The sequence below is a fragment of the Bemisia tabaci genome, chromosome 5 (assembly GCF_918797505.1).
Source record: "Bemisia tabaci chromosome 5, PGI_BMITA_v3".
In the NCBI taxonomy this organism is placed as follows: domain Eukaryota; kingdom Metazoa; phylum Arthropoda; class Insecta; order Hemiptera; family Aleyrodidae; genus Bemisia; species Bemisia tabaci.
The window spans coordinates 10059034-10079881 of record NC_092797.1 but is presented as its reverse complement, the minus strand read 5'-3'; the positions used below and the strand labels follow the sequence as shown (position 1 = coordinate 10079881).

The following is a 20848-nucleotide window of genomic DNA, read 5'->3' as shown; positions in this document are numbered from 1 at the left end:
TTTGAGAAATTTCACGGATAAATTGAATACTTTCAGTAAAAATTTTAGAGATTCGTAGTCTCAAAATTCCTGATAAGGAAAAAAAATTCAAATTAAAATGCGCGCGGATGAATTTATCTCGTGGTCGTTTTTCATCTAATGTCGAAATCGTGGGTTTTTTGTTCGGAGCCTCCGCGTTAATGGCGATTGCCGGTGTTCGTTTTTGTGGCCGTTTGCATTTTTGAGTGTATTAATCTTATTATTTTAGTCGTTTAAATGATCATCAAAATGAATCCAGAAGCTACCGCACTTGCCCAAATTCTTCAGAAGACTGTCTCATCCGGTAAGTTCTAAATGTGTCATCGGATTTCGTCCATCCTTCAGACAGGCTTCCCTTTATCTTCACGTTGGACACATCAGTTCGTTGCAAAACGGAGCCCATCGAAGAATAGGATTTCCTGTAATTCCGTATCTGCTTTGCAGGTCTTATCCTTGGGAACTATTGCTATCTTTAGTCGTCTGTACGATGCCCAGGTCCATAACCTTGAACAGAGCTAACTCCAAGCATGGTCGCAGAGATGCCCATTGAATGAAATCCTACCATTATAAATTGCCCTGCAAAACTAAAGCCTTTTCGTATATTGTAAATTTATAGATCTCCTATCTTCAGAGTAACTTTGGTTTTCAGAATTGAGAGCCTCAGTAACATGGTCAGATGTCATCCTGCAATGTGCGTTTGACAGCCGAGAGCTGCGTAATGGCCTCATCTTGTGGCGACTGTCTTGATGCTTGATCCTAGACTTTATCAGCAGCACATATCAAATGCATGTCTTAAGAAGTCTTATCCTGGTCCATCTTAGTTCCATGAAATCTGTTTGTTGTGTGTTCCTGCCGTTACGAGAACACAGTTTCACCCCTTGATAAAGACAAACATTCTTAACCATTCCACGGTTATTGTCTTGTATTGGATTCCTAGGTTCTGTTCCTCTCTTCCTTGTCACATTATTGTTGGCTTTTCTAAGTATCGGAACCATGTGTTCACTCATCTTTATTGCTGTCTAAATTGCTGATTAACACAATATCTTCTCAGTTTGTTAGGTTAGGTTTTACTCTTCTTGCAGTTTATTCCCTTTCCCCTTGAAATTTGACACACTCCAATTCACATATTCCTATCCTTTTTAATTGTTTCATTGATTATTCTTAACAGTTAAGATCCTTGATTGTAATCACATCCCTGATCACTTAAACATTAGGAGATGTCAAAACGGCCATCTTGCTCCCTTGTCATAAGTTGTTGAACGTTCCTGACCAATTCTGCCTGTTTTAGTGTTAGAAGTTACCTTCTCTTTTGCTGATTTTCCAAACTTGAATACACCTCCAAATGGCCCTGTTCATTTTTCTAATTATTTGCATTTAAGTATGGTGCATGCTACTGTGTCTAATATTGCAAGCCCTATTATACTGCTTGTCTATAAGTTTCAAAGCTGTAAGAAAGCAAGGAATATCACACTCAAAAGCCTGTGATAGCGCTTTTTCTTCATTGTAACGCTTTGTCTGCCCATATTGAGTCAGAAGAAGTATCTAGATAGATTAGCCATGCTATCGCTCTTCTGCTGAAAAATATATCGCGGAAGCAGTTCTCAAGTTGACGTGTCAATAATTAGCCTGAAATTTACAACCCTTGAAGTCCACTATAGGACCACATGAATCATGACGTACAATTATATTGGGGGGGGGGGGGGGGGGGTAGGGCTGCGATGAATTAACCTATAGTACCTAAGCAGCAATTCTCTGGAACCCATCCAGCATCACCAGAAATACAATATAAGTAGGTGTCTATGTATTAATGATGATCATATTTATACTGCTCTATGATTTCTCTACAATGAGTTCCTCTTCGCACTGTATGACACTATTATACTTACAGTTTTAAACTATTTTATAAGTGAAAATACACCAGCCAAAGGCATGTAGAGAAATTTTTTAGTATCCTCAATGCATCTTAACACCAATAATGAGACACTTACCTAGATGATAGTAAAGTGAAAATTAATTCATTGATGAGCAGACGATTCATACTAATGCAAGGAAAAATAAATCAGGTTGTGTTGACAGACATTAAATTTTGCTTCTATTCTACCATAAGCCCCTCATGAATTTATTTTTTCCTTTATTTTTCAGATAAAAATGAGTTGGAAGCTGCGCAAAACTTCATCGATCAGGCAGCGCAGACTAATATTGTAAGTATAATTTAATTAATTTGTAAGTATTGATGTTCGTTTTTAATGAAAAGAAGGGTTTAATGACTCATAAGAGTTCAGCCTATTGAAATGTATGAATTGAATTGTTAAATATTGTATTTTATTGAAACTTTGCTGAATGAAATTCAATTCAAATTTCAAGAATTTCTTGCAAGTTCATTAAGCTTCCAGGTGTTGCAATACAAATTCTATCATCTTACGGTAGATAGAAGAAATCATGCTGTGACAGTTATGACAATTTCATGGTTTTTTGCGCTTGGTGTCTTTCAAGAAAATCTGGAAGGAATGAAATTTGATCCAATGTAAGGAAGCTACCTATAGCTAACTATGATCTCTTTTGTTTCTGTTATAAATAGTTTATGTTTTACTACTTCTGCCGCACATGGCTAGACCTCTTGGCAAGTTTAATTGTAGTGCTTTAACTTAATTTCTGTACTATGTTTTTTCTTTATTAATAAATGAAAGCTGAATCTGAGATGTATTTTCAATCTTGGACTAACAAGTTAAAAATTTAGTGTTCAGTTTAGTGAAGCAGATACAATAGCAATTTGGAAGTTGGTCATTAAACCTGCATCTATTAATTCTTCAAATTCCAATACTGACTATCAATCAAGCCTTCCAATTCAACTTTTTGCTTGAAGTTTTCTTCCGTTCCGTGATATTATGCCATAAAAATCTGTCAAATTTGTCACCATTAGACTAGGTATTTTAACATTTGTTTTTATATTTTAAACTCTAGGTGGAGTTTATGAGAACATTGTCAGACATCCTACATCATGCTGGTAATAATGCTGTCGTCCGAACTGCAGCTGGTTTACAGCTCAAAAATAACCTTACATCCAAAGACCCTGCTGTCAAATTCAGATTCCAACAAAGGTGGCTAGCCTTTCCTGATGAAATCCGGGCATACATAAAGAATAATGTAAGTCTTAATTCTCTTTTAAAATTTGACCCAGCACCCCTCGTGTTTCATAACTCCCTGCATTTTGAATCCTCAACAGCTCTGGCATTATTTTTGTAAAGAGCAGGTGTACAGAAATTTTCTGACCAGGCACTCGGCTTAGTCAAGTGAAATGAGAGAATCCCTGTAATATTAAGAAAAATATCAGGAAAATATTAGGATTTTTCAATATTCATAAATACTGGACACCCTGTTAATGAGTTTAACCATGTCTAGATTGCAATGATGTCTTCATTTTAGCATTTCTAAGAAATCAAAGAATCTAGAAAGAGCCCTCTCATCTTGCCGTAGAAGTGTTGTAGCTTGTTTTGCATTAACTCTGCCTCCTCCAGAATAGAAACTAATGACCCCTAAAATAGGTTATTGCAGAGTAAATAGGTAATAAAATTTTCCGCATCTCCTGGATTATTTTCAAAACTATAATGAAATGTTGAATAAACGATTAACATTGATTTATCAATTGAAGCAGCCTTTAATAAAATCTCCTAAATTATGGGGAGCATAGGGCAGCTAGACTATAAGGCATGCACTATTTATGATTGGTACCAAGTCCAATTGCAACTTTGGGTTATTGTAGTATACTGATGCCTATCTTCTTACTGAAAATTTGCCATTAATTGCATTTTATTATCTTTTCCAGATTTTAACTGCGCTTGGAACTGAAAATTCCCGCCCTAGCTCCGCAGCACAATGTGTTGCATATGTAGCAGTCGTAGAACTTCCTCAAGGAAAATGGCCGGAACTTATTCAAATTTTAGTGAACAATGTCCTTGACCCCAATTCAACAGAAATGGTCCGTGAAGCTACCCTGGAAACAATTGGTTACATTTGTCAAGATATTGTAAGTCAAATATCATCCAAGTTATATTTTTAGTGTGCCCAGCGAGCTGTAAGGGTGTGGTTGTAATCTGTTAGTTTACTTACAGCTCAATTGAAAATCCGGATAATTAAGAAATATTGAAGATTATTTCACTTCTACTCCAATAAAGGACCTCACCTAAAGCTGTTACATCTCAGCACTGTTTCTAGATGTTTTCTGCATTTTTATTCTTTGACTCAAGGAAATGAATGCACCGCGTTGATGGTCGAATATCTCAACAGAATGAAATGCTACAGCCTGATAATAAAACTATGCTGGTATGACAAGACTAGGCATATCCCAATCGTAACCATACAATATATCACATTCCAGTGTCTTATTATGCTGCATTAAAATTTCAATAATTGGCCTGCAGGACAAAAGCAGTAGGTACTGGAAAATGAGTCTGCGTTCTTAACAAGGTTTACATATATCTTTTTAAAATTGAGAATATTTCTCTTTCAGGATCATGAAATTTTAACTTCACAATCAAATCACATCCTGACAGCCATAGTTCACGGTATGAGAAACACAGAAGCCAGCAATCATGTCAGGCTTGCTGCCACAACTGCCCTGTTGAACTCCTTAGAATTCACTCGCGCCAACTTTGACAAAGAGGTAAGTCATCGGAGCAAGGATGCAAAAAAAACTTTTTTCCCTCCAGAAAGTGAATACTAATGATCATTTCAATGAGTCTTGCTCGATTTTAAAAGTGCACAGAAAAGTGAAGAATCAAGGAATATTTTAGCCGTAATTTGAAATTAAATCTCTTAGATTACAGATATCTTTTTAAATATATTAAATTTTAGGTTGGTAGATTTAAATTGGCAACTTTTTCCAGGACTCAAGAAGTTTTATAATTTTCATGATCAGTTTTAAATTTTAAATCATTTCTAATTTTCAGAATGTTGCTGTCCTCAGGAGGGATTTTGAAATTTTAGATAATAGATTGCAAACATGTGGTAGCCAAATCATTGTGCGTGTAAAGCAAAATTGACTTTCCCAGCTTTTGTTTGGCTGACTCCTAATTTGTTGAAAAGAATGAACCTCAAGAGGATCATTCAATCAAAGTAATTTATCTCAAGAAAATTGCTTTTTAAGTTTCGACTCAGTATCAAGATCCCCATGGGTCAGCCAACAGACCAAGCAAAACTAGTTTCTGTCTATACATGTATTTTAGGTTAAGAAAGTCATGGAAGCTTCAGCCATGCATTGATCAAGAAACTTTGAACCCTCACTTTATATGCCCCTCTTCTCTCGAAGTCCTAATTATAAACTGTTTTCTCTCAATTAAGAATTGAATCATCAGTCAAGGAGAAATTTAGTCAGGAACTTAACTGTAGAACAGCTCTTGGTTATCCTGAACATGAACTTCGTACACCTCGTTTGTAGCAGGGTTCACCTAACAAGATTATTATCATTCAAGTCATTTGAAATGCCTCTCTTTTTTAACATCCGTTGGTTATTTATCTTCTCTTCTATCTATTTCAGTCTGAAAGAAATTACATTATGGAAGTTGTCTGTGAGGCAACACAGTCCCCCGATACCCAAGTTCGAGTGGCAGCTTTACAGTGCCTGGTGAAAATTATGTCTTTGTACTATCAATATATGGAACCGTACATGGGGCAAGCTTTATTCCCGGTAAGTCTATCCTCCAAAAACTATGCTGAGCTATTTCATTCATCCTGATGAACAGAATTTGTTGAAAATACGAGCAATTGTTAAGATACATTAATTATACCTATTTTCATGAAGAAGTCAATAGCATGCAAGTTGTATACTAAGGAGTTCCAAACCCACATACATCATGCGTCAAATGCTCCTATTAAATCAGCATGGCCCCTAAGAAAAGAAGACCCTGGCCAAATGTGGCCCCGATAGGTGATTTTTTGTCATTCGACACAAAACTGAACTTGCGAAGCAAGCAGTTTTACTTAGACATCATAGCTCTTTATACAAATCAGAAATCAATGCAGAACAGGAGGAAGAGATTGGGGAGTGTTTATGAGAAGGCAAATTTTCAATTGTGCTCCTACAAATGTTTAATGCCTCCTTATAATTGCAAGGGCAAATTTAGATCAGTATGTCCTGAAGGGAATAAAACAAATCGGAAATTTATAAATTTTGCAATTGAGATACACTTTCTCTTCTTTAGCCATTCATATGTATTTTCTAATGGTGTATCACTGCGTTAGTGGCTTAAGTAGCTTTTCTCCTGAAGCTTATAAGTAATCTATTTCAAGGGAACATGAACACTCTCATTTTCTGGAAACATAAACAATGCTCAACTGTCCCCCGTCAAGCGATATTTCAAACAGAGATTATACGCAGTGTTATTTGATGAGCGACATCTCTCTATTTATTGTACGTTGAGATCTAGTGTTTGGATGGTTCCTACTCTTTTTTTCCTGATCTATCATTTTGAATCGTCAAAACACGATTCCATGAATAACACAACTGACACATCATCATGTTTCGTTGTTAAGAGAATTGCGATTTATTAAACTTAATCTCTTGAACGTATAGGTTAACAACAAACAATAAGATACGTCCAATACGATCATCATCATATCATTGATGACATTTTACACAGTGTCATTTGATGAGCGACACCTCTCCTCATATTGTACATTGAGATTTAGTGTTCGGATAAAATCGCAAATTACCATGTTTATTTTTCATAAAATGCATCAAATTGACTCGCTCAGATTACTAAAAAGCCACATTTTTTTTTGCAGATTACATTGGAAGCAATGAAATCGGAAACGGACGAAGTAGCGTTGCAAGGCATTGAATTCTGGTCCAATGTAAGTGATGAAGAAGTAGATCTAGCCATAGAAGAGAACGATGCATTGGAGGCTGGCAGGCCACCACAGAGGACATCAAGGTTCTACGCCAAAGGAGCTCTGCAATTCCTTATTCCAGTCCTATTGACTAAACTCACTAAACAAGTATGTACTCGTGTCTCCTTTCAGTGAACACTTTTTTCTATTATTTTCTTTTTCTAACGTCCCAGAGAAAATTTAATTTCTGAAGTCGAATAATAGCACCATTTCTACTTGTGTCAGACAAGCTCTTAATTTTTTTTCCGCTGTGTACAGTAGCTCAGTATTCATATTCAAATCGAGAAAGTTATGTGTAATTTGAAGTTGAGGCTCTTTTTATCGGGATGTATTGTAGTTTTTTTGATAATTTTACCTTTGTTTTTCCCCCGATCACGTTGATTGTAGATTTTGGCGATAGATCTAGATTTGGCAATCTGATGATCGAAATAGCTATCCCAAAATCTAAAATCTACAACTAACGTAATCGGGGGGGAAAAAGAAAGGTAAAATTATCAATGAACGAAGTTGGGTGTGTTCATGCTTGGCTTTGCCAATGGTTCACTTCTTTTGACCCTCCAATCAATGCATTACAAATGCCTCTGAGTTTTTGGACTTCTAAAAAACGGTTTTTTCCAGCATTTTGGTTCCAAAAGTACACATAAAATCACTTTGTACTCTATGAATATTGAGTGGAAAAGACCAGGTTCAATGACCAATTGCAATGTGTCTACTGAATAGAAAAAGCACTGACACTCTGGATTAACACAAGTTCTTTAAGTTCGGTACTGAAGCACAGAAATTGCATGAACGTTTTGTGGAAAAGTATAGGTTTTCAGGATTTTCGTGATGACCTTTAAAAGTAGCCTGGGGGGTATGCAATTTCTCAGCTTTCTCCACTCAATCAAGGTCCGGTGGTTCAATTATTTGTGTTTCGGTTTAGCCTAATTCATTTTTTTTATCATTCCTACTTTCCACTTTTCCAATTTGAATTCCTCAGAATTTCTTTTTTGTTGCTCACAACTGAGATCAACATTGTTTTTCATGGCTGAATACCAAAGGTCTCATTATTTTTCTCATTTCTAAGTACTGAAGATCATCAAAAGGACTAAAAAAACTATATATTTATGTTCAAAATATTGAAAGAATTATCTATACTTGCGCCTGGGAAAAAAATTTTATCTGTCGCAAACTGACCCATTCTATGCATGCGATACCTTTGTTTTCTTACTCCAGTCCTTTCTAGCTAATGAATTGATGTAATGTTATTATTTTCTGATCTGCAGGAAGAGATAGATGATGAAGATGACTGGAATCCTTGTAAATCTGCTGGAGTGTGTTTAATGTTATTGGCAACTTGTTGCGGAGACGATGTGGTTCCTCATGTACTACCTTTTGTTAAAGATAATATTAAAAATAACAGCTGGCGTTACAGGGAAGCTGCCATTTTAGCTTTTGGTAAGTTGTTTTGAAGGCCCATGCAAAACCTCCTCTTTTCTACAATAAATTTTAACTATTTGTCTGCTTATCTCCATTAGGTTGTGGCTCATTCTATGCTCAGTTTTTCATATCCCTCTACCGATGAATTTCATCAGTCGAGGTATCATAGTTATCATGATATCATCACATTCAAATCATGTTAAGTCTGACAATCTTGAAAGAGGCATGTAGGTGGAACAATATAGATGTTTTGCGTGATACTCAGATGTCAAGGCCCCAAAAGTTGAAACTGAATGTCTTGCAAGAGGGTTGTCACAGTCATGGAATACTAGGAGAACGGGAAAATGTCTGGGAAAAATTTTTGAGTCACCTTTGTTTGCTAGCATGCAACTGCCGAACAATATTCTTTTTAATTATCTTTACAATTTTGGTGTTGTAATACTACGAGCATCGACCATTTTTAACTTAATTCTATCATTTTTAATAAATTATGGGGAAAGATCGGACTAATTTCTTATGAGCGTACCTTGATTGATCTTTTTTTACTTTGCTTTACAGGATCAATCCTCGGTGGATTGAGCGCTGAATCATTGAAGCCATTAGTTGAAATGGTGATGCCTGTTCTCATTGAGCGCATGTACGATAACAGTATCCCTGTTCGTGACACAACAGCGTGGACCATCGGGAGAATCTGTGACATCATTCCAGATGTAGCGATCAGCGAAGATTATCTCAAGCCGCTGCTGAAAGCTCTTGTCAGTGGCTTGGAGGCAGAAGCCCGCGTTGCCGCTAATGTCTGTTGGGCGTTCACAGGCCTTGCTGAAGCCAGTTATGAAGCGGCCACAGCCAATCTGCCAGAAGGTGAAACCCCGGATACGTACTGTTTGTCTCAGTTCTTCAACTTTATTGTTGAGCAGCTGCTGGCTACCACAGATAGATCAGACGGATCACAGGTAACACCCTCCTAATTTTTTTTTTCGTATTTATGATTGCATAGGGTTGCCGGCGGTCTGAGAATTTAAGGCAACCAGGATAAGTCAGGGCATTTCTGACACACCTACTAATCACTGGGACATATCACTGACCTTCCAATTGTTTACCCTCTGATCATTTAGAAGTCAGTCATCTTTTAACCAGCTATCAAATGCCTTTCTCCAAAATTAGATCTCTCAACAAGGAAAATTTTTTCAAAGTTTAGCAAAAGTCAACGGATTTTTAGAAATAAATAAATAGGTGGAAACTTTGTTCAAAGGTCAGAGAAAGGTAGGAAATAGGACAATTTTTGAGTCAGGGAAAAGCAACAAAATAAGTCAGAAATTTTAAAGATGAATTAATTATGGTAATTCTGTTGTACGACTTAGAGGAGGGTGTCTTCAAAGCTGATGAAAAGAAGGGAAAAAATAAGCTGGAAAATTTTACCCTCAGTATAAACCAATACAAAGAAGTTTTTGAACGAGAAAAAGAATTTTTTTCCCTGTCCTAGGTGGTTTTAGAAATTTTGGAAGTGAGGTTACAGATAACAATCTATTAGTAAAAGTACTGGAAGTTTCTTAATGCTAATTTTTTCTGACCTTTTAATTTCGCCCCAAAACTTCTAATGTACGTTTGCAACAAATGTATGTGTCATTATGAAAGGGTTAAAAGTAGTTAGGAAATAATTACGTGAATATTTGCAAGAATCCTCTCTAAACCTGCTTAATTTTTGTTTTCATTTCAGTCAAATCTACGTTCAGCAGCATACGAAGCTTTAATGGAAATGATCAAGAGCTCGCCGAAAGACTGTTATGCAACTGTTCAGCGCACTATGATAATCTTCTTAGAACGACTCAACACGGTTCTCCAAATGAGTATCCAAAACAAACAGAACAAGGCTCAATACAATGATCTGGAGTCCTTACTTTGTGCGTCTTTGCAGGTAAGCATCTATGTTTAAGGTGCATCTCCTTTAATTAATCTGAAGCCTCATTTTAAAGCAGTTGATTTCATTTAAGATTTGTGTGGAAAATCATTGCCACCTTAATATTTTGTAATGTAATACAGTAAGACCTCGAATTATCGGATTGCAATTTGCCGGATTCCGCGATTTAATGGATCGAACATCCGGTCCCTTCAGCGAGACTGACTAGCGCAATTTAGCAGATTTCGTGATTTAACGGATTAGGCCTCCGGCCCTGTGAAATCCGATAAATCGAGGTCTTACTGTAAACTAAACTGCAGGTAAACGCTGCTGCATGAGCCTCTAGACGCTGCCATGACAAAGTTCAAATTTTCAGGGTTACCTGTGAACAATGCTTGTCCAAACTTTTTGGGTGATTTTCTTTGCAATTTAACCCAAAGATATAAAGACGGAGGCGCTAGAAGAACAAAATGAGGCCACCTCTCCGATTGGCTTGAGGATTGGCAGAAAAATCGGGAAAAAATTGAAATTTAAAGATAGGGCGAAAACTGAATAAAATTGCATAATCAAATTATTCTATGTTGATTCCTAAGTAAAGTCACTTACCCACATATTTTCTTTAACGTGAGATTATTTATGGTCTGTCATCGACCGATTAATCTCATTCGGAAGTAACGGTCATCTGGGACTGTAATGACCTGTTTGAACTAGCGGGACCATCATGAGTAACAGAAAAATTAACTTTATGTGAGATCCTTGCTTGTTACCGAGTCAAAGTAGGTTTATTATGAAAAGTCACCCTTCCAACTTTATTGATTTACTCGTTTTAGGCATTGATAACGAGTTTTCAGCAAAAAATGTGTAAAAATCTAGAGGTCTAGTTCAAATCAAATTTCTGTTTGCCGCCATAGATGCCCGTGCTCATTTACACTGGCACACAAACACTGAGCGCCAGGCCTGGCCTCACTTCTCCTCCTTGTTAGTAGATATGAGTGCTCTGTCCTTATGTCTCTAATCTAACCATTATTGTCTTAACTTTTCGGGGAAAAATTCATCTTTTTTCAAAAATGAATCTCTTTCATCTCAGGAAATTTGGCGATGTTGGATTAGTGATTCAGCAATTTTCTGGGTTCTCAGCAATCAAATCATTTAGCCAAATTCCAATGGGATGAAATACTCGGATTTTTGATTGCCCTCATCTTATTGTTTAATCACCACTTTTCCTCTGTTCTGTGTCCTTGCTGAATTAATTCTTCTGTGAATTCATGTTATCCGATGAAATTTCACCGTTTCCAATATTCATGGAACCTGGAAAGTCAGCCTATCTCCCAGTAAATTAAGAAATTTTGCAAGCAGCACTCAGCAGAAGTTGGTGCAATTATTAAAACAAAGAAATCTGAGAAGAGATTTTGTTCAGAGGTCAAGGAATTTGAAAAGATTGATGTCAGGGAATTGAATTACCGAAAAAATTATGGAAACCCTAAACTTACATAACTCCTATGCAAAGATCCATACCTGAACCTTAATGTCTGTCCTCTTGCTTAAGTGATTTTCTTTTTCATTTTCAGGCCACTTTGAGAAAAATGACTGCTGAAGACGTACCCCAGATTAGCGATTCTGTCATGACAACATTGTTGCAAATATTCTCAACGAGTACTCACGAGTCTGGCGGAGTTCAGCAAGATGCTCTGATGGCAGTGTCAACGTTGGTAGAGATGCTTGGAGAAGGCTTCTTGAAGTATATGGATGCATTCAAACCGTACTTATGTCTAGGATTAAAGAACCATGCTGAACACGAAGTAAGTATTTATCCCGAGTTGTGCAACCTAACATATTCAATCTGTCTACTTAAAGCAACAGCTCCAAGCTACCGTTGGACTGGACTCCGATAAGTGTCATATTTCGTGGTTTTCACCATGGATCTTGTTCTCATCAATGGTTTTATGAGTAACGTTACCAACCCAAAAGTTACTTAGGATGGTAATATATCACTTTCTCATGGTATTTTTGTATTATTGTATTGTTGAACATAAAGAAATCTTAGTTCCTGTTCATTTTGCAATTTTTGTGTTCATGTAAGGAAGCAATTAACCATATGAAAACTTCCACCATTAAATGAATCGCTCTCGACGTAAAATTTTGAAAAGATTAATGCGACTCTCATTAGTTCAGACTTTGTCTAGTGGTCCATTTTCAATTCTAGACAATTTCTCATGCCGTTAGGCAAATTTATTTTGTCTAGACTCATGATGAATCATCAGGGAAATTTTATTTTTGTTGGAAGGTTCCTAAATAGTGTGTCATTTTACCTGCAACCTTGTTCTAATGGGTTATTTATTTCAGGTTTGTGGTGCTGCTGTTGGGCTGGTTAGTGACATCTGCCGAGCACTGAAGATCAAAATTCTGCCGTATTGTGATGAAATGATGACTCTTCTATTAGAAAATTTAAGTGTGAGTATTTTAATTTCTTTGGGGAGACACTTATCAACCATATCTTGTGCATACTTGCTGTCGTACGAAATATTAGTAAGTTAATGGAATCAAATGTGTAATCAAATAGAGACCTGAAACAATAATGAATCGAAGTATTGAAATCACAAGGAACCAAAGTGTCAAATAACGTTTTGTTGGATACCCAAAAATTAGAAATGGTTTGCTATAATACAGAGAATATAATGAAAGTTTTTTTAAAAATGGACTCTCATAATTTCAAAGTTGCCTGAAGCATAAAATGAAGATTGAAAACTAGGGCTGTGCAAACATTCAAAAATCTTGAATATTCGAGTTCGAATAATTTTTCCGATATTCGATTTGAACGCAAACTTAGAGACCTCAAGTAACAGAATTATTCGACAACATTGACAGAATTTCGAATCTTAAAAAATAATAGACCGAATATTTGTCTGATATTAGAACATTCGGCCGTATTGATGACGTATCAGCAGGAACTCAATCTGGCGCGTTTCAAACTACTTGTTTTGAGCTCAGGTAAACAAAGGCCAACGTTTCATTGGTTCATCCAGCATATGGCACTCGCACTAGACGGGTAATTCAAAATTCGCGCCACTTAAGTTCTACCTAATACGTCATCAACATGGCGTACAAATGGGAGCATGTACTAACCTCCATAACCTATCCTCCTCCGCCCCGCGTGGCACCCCAGTCTTTACAATGTTGCGAGATCAGCATTGATGTGAAGTAAAACTGAATAAAATGGATTTTCAGACAGTAAGCAGCAGTTTTACCGTTCCGTGACAGTTCAATTAATTGCTCGTCCCTAATTTAAGGAAACAATTTTCTCTCCCTTCTTTTCTTTCTCCAGCAAATAAAAATGTATGCAAAACCATTTGTGTGATATATAAATGAATCGATTAATTCTTGATCTTTTTATCTATAACAGAAATTTCTTTATTTGAAATTTGAATGTTTGAAAGAAAAAAATGATTTATTCGATTTTTACTTCGACCAACACAGAGGTTGGTTTTGGTCATAAATAGGTAAAATATAAAAGTATTCTGTTCAAATTCTAAACTTTTTCAAAATATGTAATTAGATTCGACATCAAAGAAACCATATTAGCACTGCCTTGTTGAAAACTGATTCATGTATGATGTACTCAATATCTATTCTTAACTTTTTTTGTTTCTCCATCTGCAGGATACGACTGTTGATCGATCAATAAAGCCACAAATTTTAGCCGTATTTGGAGACATTGCCATCGGTATTGGTCCGCACTTCAGGAAATATTTAGATGTTGTCCTTCAAACATTAATCCATGCGACACAAGTAGAAGTAGATAGGGTAAGTGACCTGAGCTGATTCTTAACTTGTCCATTGTGGCATTATTTTTGTTCTAACCACTTCTGCTCTGTGCTTTAACAATCACATCAGAACTTTCACTCGCAGCTGAACAGTAGTCAAAAAGAGCTTGTTGCCGAATGACAAATTTTCAGAATGACAAAGAAACACTACTTCTAGTAATCGTTGCTGTTTTTTTTTTTTTTTTTTTGATCCTTAGGAATCCAAGGTACAGTTTTTATGCAATTGAATAGATTTTACATTGCAGTGTTTCAAAATTTCATCTCTTTTTTTAATATTTTGGAAAGAAACCAACCCATTTCAAAAATTGTTGCAATTTTTCTTGCCCTCACGCAGGTTATTTCCTCAAATTGATAATGTTGGTTGGTTTCCTCCCTTGAATTATAATAGAAAACCAGATTTTAGAACCCTGCAATGTAGCTGTAACCGTTTTCTGCGTAACTCTGTTCAATTAAGGAAATAATTTATTCATTCATTGATTATACATCAAGGAATCTAGCAAACCTGAAAAGATAACAAAGGTGTAAGTCGGCAATCACATAACTCGGTTTATGATGTCGCAGACTTCCTGTCATACTTTTAGTTTTTAAACAAAAAACCATTGAACGGCAATTCTTCAAAACTGCCGTGATTCTTCTTCTCCGTGGGAAGAAAATTCTACATAAACTTCAAAGAATGATGTCAATTGTTCTCCTTTAAGAAAATAACATAGAGGCGGAGATTTTCAGACACCTCAAATGAGACACGTGATTGCGGACCTACGCTGTCGATAAAGAATTTATGATGACCTGAAGTAGTTAAGAAATTCGTGGGGAAAATCAGGGAATTTAGCAAGTAGCGCAAGGGCTTGGCATCTTCAGTGGGTGATATCAGAGAGAACTTGAACAACTTGTGAGTGCCTTTCTCCTTAATTTTAATCTCTAGAAGCGGAAATTTCATCCAAAGTCTAGTACAGGTCAGTCAAATTTAAAGGAAAAAATCTAAGTGAAAAGTTAACAGGTTGAGGAAATTTAAGAAAAGAGCTGGAAAAGTCAGAGAATTGGGAAAAGAAGGAATTTCGGAAACTTGTGTAAGTAACAGATTGATATTGTAATGAAAAATATAAAAGATGAAATTACGAACAGCTGCACTCAAAAGCGGTCATCAGTTTTATTTTATCCTCAAATCTTTTTCTGAAAGAGTCAGGGTAATTTTCAAAGACTATTTCCATCAGTTACCTTAATATGCATGACAGCTAATAAATTCTAATATTTTTTACAGAATAACTATGACATGTTAGAATATCTGAATGAACTCAGAGAAAATGTCCTAGAAACTTACACTGGTATCATTCAAGGCTTGAAAGGAGAATCCACAGGCCCTTACGAAGAAAACGCGGACTTAGTTGCACTGGAAGCCCACGTTCCTTACATAGCCTCTTTCATTACTATGGTAGCGCAAGATCAAGAGCGCTCTGACTCAAATACCTCAGCAGCCGCAGGTCTCATCGGGTAAGTACTTTTGTTTTTTTATCATTTCAGTAGGATCATCTTTTAATTTTTCACGATTCTTTAAGAACGCATTTTTACAAGAAAACATTTGTCTTTCTCTAATTTATCTTACTTAATACTGTGAAAGTTTTTTTTAAAAAAGGAACTCTCATTTACTTCCTATGATTAAACCAATCTCTTTGAATAAAATATGATGAGCACCATTTTCATTTGCCTTTCTTGGATGGATGATGGAAGCCTCCGTTTTCCCATATAAATGAGCAGTTAGTTTATGATTGTTATTTTCCTCTGAAGTATTCAACTAATTTTTCGTAATACATATAGGCTTCCTATGATTAAACCAATCAATTTGAATGTAAAATGATAAGCACCATTTTCATTTGCCTTTCTTGGATGGATGATGGAAGCCTACGTTTCCCTCCGTAACTGAGCAGTTGGATATGATTGTTATTATCCTCTGAAGTATTCAACTAATTTTTCATAATACACATAGGCTTCCTATGATTAAACCAATCGATTTGAATGTAAAATGATATGCACCATTTTCATTTGCCTTTCTTGGATGGATGATGGAAGCCGCCGTTTCCCTCTGTTAATGATCAGTTTACCTGTGATAGTTATTTTCCTCGTGGGTGTTCGATCGACTTTTCGCAATACTCGAAACTTTTTGTTTCATTAGAAAAAACAGTAATGCATCAACTTCCTATGATTAAACTCATCTCTTTGAATAAAGAATGATAAGTACCATTTCATTTGCCTTTCTTGGATGGATGATGGAAGTCACAGTTTTCCCTACGAAGTAACTGTTCACTCTTTTAAAATGTGATTTTGTCAATGATTGACCAAAAACCACTTTCGTTTGAATTACACCTCAAGCATACTTTTTATACGAGAACACTGTGCATATTTCTAATTTGATAGCCTCTCATGTTAGGGCAAAGGAAAACCATTTTGGTCGTATTGAAAGTTTAAATCCTCTGGAATTCAGCCATTTTAACCAAATTTTCATCACACTTGCAACTTGCAAACATTAACTGTTTCTCTTTTTTCTCATTGCAGAGACTTGTGTTCAACATTCGGCCCTAAAGTTTTACCTTTACTAGATGTAGAACCCATCAATGAAATGTTGGCACAAGGTCGTAAGTCCCAGCGCAAGACTAAAACCATGGCCGCCTGGGCTACGAAACAACTGAAAACCCTCAAAACGCAAGTTAACAGCAGCTGGTAAGTTTGATGCTTGTTTTTCTGTTGTTAAGTATTAAAGTATGTGTCAGGATATGATCGAAGAGAATTGTTAAAATTAGAATAAGTTTTATTTGACGAATGTATCAATCTTGCTGGAACAGCTGGAAACATCTGTTTGGCAATAAAACTGAGATGAAAGAGCGCAATAAGTATCTGAAATTGTTGTCGTATGTGACACGACAACTAACCTACGAGACAGCGTTTCATACTAAAACAGCACACGATTGGATTTATTGAATTATGACAAGAAAAGGATAAAATAAATCAAATTTACCAAGATACTTACTTTACTTACAAGCTATTCTTTGTAGGAACAATTTATGTGAGCTTGGAAGTGCTGCCCAACTTTTCCAACTTGTTGCACTGTTCACAGCTGATCAATTTAAAAATTGAGTTAGTGTCGTTTCTGAACCCATAGCGCATTTTATTATGTCGTGCTAGCAACAGTCATGAGTGGCAGATGTGTTGGCACCAAGAATTCAGAAATGAAGTACGTACTTACAAGATTTGGCCCGATATCAAAATTGCGGAAGAGAATAACATATAGTCCATTTTAACTTGGAAACCCTGCTAAGTCGGCATGAACCCTTGGTCCCAATGCATTCTGACTCACAATTAGTTGAGTTTCACAGTAATTTTTTATTTTCACTTTTTTTTTTTTTTTTTTCTTTTTTTTTTAAATATTTTCAGGTTATAAAGCAATAGCTATTTCAACTTAAATTCTTTCAGTCGATTTTTTTTTCCAGCTCTAGAAAGAAAGAAAATTTGTGACCACTCACAGAAAAAGGGACCCTGATCCTCTAGCAAAGTTTCAGTAGAACAATTTCTGTCTTATTAGGGGGAAAATAGGTTTTCGAGATTTTATCAGATGAATCTCCATTTTTCTGAGGGACGAGTTTCAAGTTGGCTAATTCATTTTTGTGCCAACAAAGGGTGTATTTTCGTATTTTAATGCAACTATTTTGTTTCTTGGTCAAGACTGAAATGTTAACAGCTTATTATTAAAACTGTAACATTAAGTGCAAATTTCAAACCTTTAGCACTCCGGTTCAATTTGACACAGTTTGTCCTATAACTTTCGTAGACCACCCTGCAATTCTATGTTTCAGTAACAATATCAAGGTTTTGTCGACCAAGGTTCTCTTTTCCTAAATAATTTTCATTCTCATCAAGTATAAAAACAATTTCTATAACTCCAGTTAAAACTTCTGATCGGTAGACCAGGGTACACAGTGGTCCTCTGGAGAATCAGGGAGTCTTGCAAGTAGCGTGACCGTTCAGTAACTTCAGCCGTTACCATTCAAGAGTACCCAAAGAACTTTTGATTGATTTTTCTCCATGACTTTAAATCTTTAGAAGCGGAACTGCGGTTTCAAGTTTAGCAAAAATAAATGTAATTGAAATGAAAAGAAATCTAGGTGGAAGTTCTATCTGAAAGTCTGAGGAAGATGGGGAATTTGGAAATTTTTGGAGTCTGAAAATTCAAAATCCAAAATCCTGCCATGCAAGAGTATTTTTTCTAATGTGAGAAGGTACGAAGTTGCAAAGAAACAAGAGTTATCGTGCATGTGCTCTCTAACTAGTTTTTAGTAGAATATCTTGCCTTTGGAAATCAACAAATTAAAAATTATATGCAACTATAAATCTTGCGTTCCCCTGGATAAAGTCAATAGTCAGATTACTGCATTTCAAGGTTGATCATTGCATACGCCTGCAATTATTGTGAATTTTTTCCTCCCGTCAAGAAGAAAGCAGCGCATTAAAAATGTTGGCAACCAACTACATATTGCTAATTTTTTCTCTCTAGTTGTCAGTTTATCAATGCTTGTCTCGTTTTTTTTTGCAGATGGGAGCCAGCGTACCATTCCACGCGTTCATTAATCAACACCCCTGTATAATTGAAAACTGGGCACAGTGCGCGATGTGGGAGATGCGACATGTAGCAGATGGGTGAGCGTGTTGTGTCAGGTACGAACGAAAGTGTGTGATGAAGAAATTTCTCTGTGACGTGTGCTCCTGTGATTTAAGTTTAGTGAGAATTTTCACGTACTGTACTGAGTCTGTGACGAGTTGTGTATATTTGTTGCGACCTACGTATCATAGTATTGTGTTGCGGCGTCGATCAACGCTTAGCCTACTCTTTAATCTTTTAGTTTTCGCCTTCAACACGCCCTGTTACTGTTTGGTTACCAATTTACGTTAAATTATCAAATTTTGTTGATTTGTTAGTAGTTCCTGCTTGAAAGGAAGACAAATCGCTCAACTTGGAACTCAGCACTGAGAGGCGTTCTCGAAACTGCTGTAGGTTTAATTTTACACTTATCCTCAAAGCAGATTTGCATTGTATGAGAGAAGTAACCAGCGAGAAGCTGTGCAATTAGATAACATAGCTCTACTCTTATTCAACAATTTTTGAATATTTTGAACGCATTAGAAGTCTTGTAACCTTCTCCTGTGTCTGATTTTTCTCAAATTGAACATGGTATTATCATCCGGTCTTTTATCTAAAAACTCCCATTTTTATCAGAATAACTAATATTAAATTGCATTCCCTCCTTTTGGTTTAATGTTTTATTTTACTTGTCCGTTTGAATTTAACTAAAAATTTGCTCCTGGGTGCTGAAGTGTTAGCACTCTAATAAAATTTCTCTCCCACCGTGTATTCTAGTGGAAAAAAACTGATGAATTCAATTCCAAAATTATTTCTCATTTACTGTCATGAGTTCCATAGTAATTTGTCTGATCAATTCTTCTTATCAGTTAGATGTGAATTCATCAGATGGACTGTCACCTGTTATTAAGCTTTCATTAGATTCTCAGCCCCTTTGTTTCCTAGTCTGTCCGGTAATGTTTTAGTTGTCAACTTTCTCTGTTAAATATTGACTTTTAGGCTGGTCCTAAAAGGCGCAAATGTTCTTTTCAATTTCCTTTCTCATGCCCCTGTTCCAAGAATTTGCCTAACTTGTTAAATTGGCAAGTTTCTATTGAACTGCAAGAAACCGTACTCAGGCATCTGTGTTTTATAGACAAACCTAACTCTCAGTTCTATAACCTATAAACCAAAATTTTTTCTCTTAGGGTCATCTTGAAATTTTGTCTTTTTTATTCGATTTCTTACAACAAAGGGGTTGTAAAAAAAATTCGCTATATCAGCTCCTGCTTGTTTCACTATTAAGCTTATTTCTTTGGAATCTCAGCTTCACTGTCTCTTGTTCACTAGTTAACGTTACTATTAATTTTTCAGTTTTCTCCAAGAAAATAAACCTAACTACCGGTGACCAAAATCAATTTTTTGTCAATCATAGATTAATGTTCTATTTTTTTTAAAGTAACATGGTAATTTGAGCGAAAGCTTTTTCTTTCCGCTTATCTTTCTCGTAATTTCAAGCAGCAAATATATAAGACGCGCTTGACCTCAGTCATTTAAGCTGAATGTATGTCTCTGTGATGCTAGTGTGTATGAAGCCTTCTCTGTATAAGTTTTATCTAGGACTTAATTCTTTCGTTTTTTTTTTTTCTACTTTTGTATGTATGAATGACTGTTCCTCATGAATTAGTTTGTCTGTTCCCTAAAACTGAAAAAGAAATCTTTATTATTCAAAGTAGAACCCGGCGTTGTTATTGAACCTGTCCTCAACATCCCTTCTTTTTACATTGGTTCAAAGAAAAGGTTCAGTTTTTACTGCCCTGAAAGTATCAAACCTAACCTAAAATTAGTAATACTACCAATGACTTAAATGTTAAAGTAAAAGATGAAACTAATTATCAGTGAACTTCTAAAATTTACTGCACCAGTAACTTTTTTTTAAATCAGCTATTTTACAATTTTTTCCCCCTCTTTGTAAGTCCAGTTTTCAGTACATATAAAAGTGTTAGTAAATGGTCAGGTGGATGAAGATCAAAACTCAGTTGCCTCTCCATCAGTTTTTATGTATCTTTGCAACAGAGGTCCAACTTCTAATACATTTCTTGTGTGAATAGGCTTCTTTAGTGTGAATACATCCAATGAACCTTGATCTAAAGAGCTCCAACAGTTTTTTCCCCCTATTTTTCTGATAAATGTTGTTTTGTGAGC

General features: G+C 35.9%; 1 protein-coding gene across 2 annotated transcripts; it reads left to right on the top strand.

Moving 5' to 3' along the window:
• Positions 1 to 132: 132 nt before the first annotated feature.
• Positions 133 to 20381, top strand: Fs(2)Ket (Importin subunit beta Fs(2)Ket). 2 transcript variants are annotated; one of them, XM_019047736.2, is made up of 16 exons: positions 134 to 322; positions 2161 to 2219; positions 2980 to 3162; positions 3842 to 4042; positions 4526 to 4678; positions 5552 to 5701; positions 6799 to 7011; positions 8169 to 8340; positions 8881 to 9275; positions 10040 to 10237; positions 11788 to 12018; positions 12563 to 12670; positions 13877 to 14020; positions 15299 to 15528; positions 16588 to 16752; positions 18620 to 20381. In XM_019047736.2, coding segments are annotated over exons 1-16 (2670 nt in total). In that variant the 5' UTR covers positions 134 to 255; the 3' UTR covers positions 18621 to 20381. The 2 variants fall into 2 exon arrangements, with proteins under 2 accessions (XP_018903280.1, XP_018903281.1); XM_019047735.2 differs by lacking the exon at positions 18620 to 20381 and having other exon boundaries at positions 133 to 322; positions 16588 to 16756.
• The last annotated feature ends 467 nt before the right edge of the window (positions 20382 to 20848 follow it).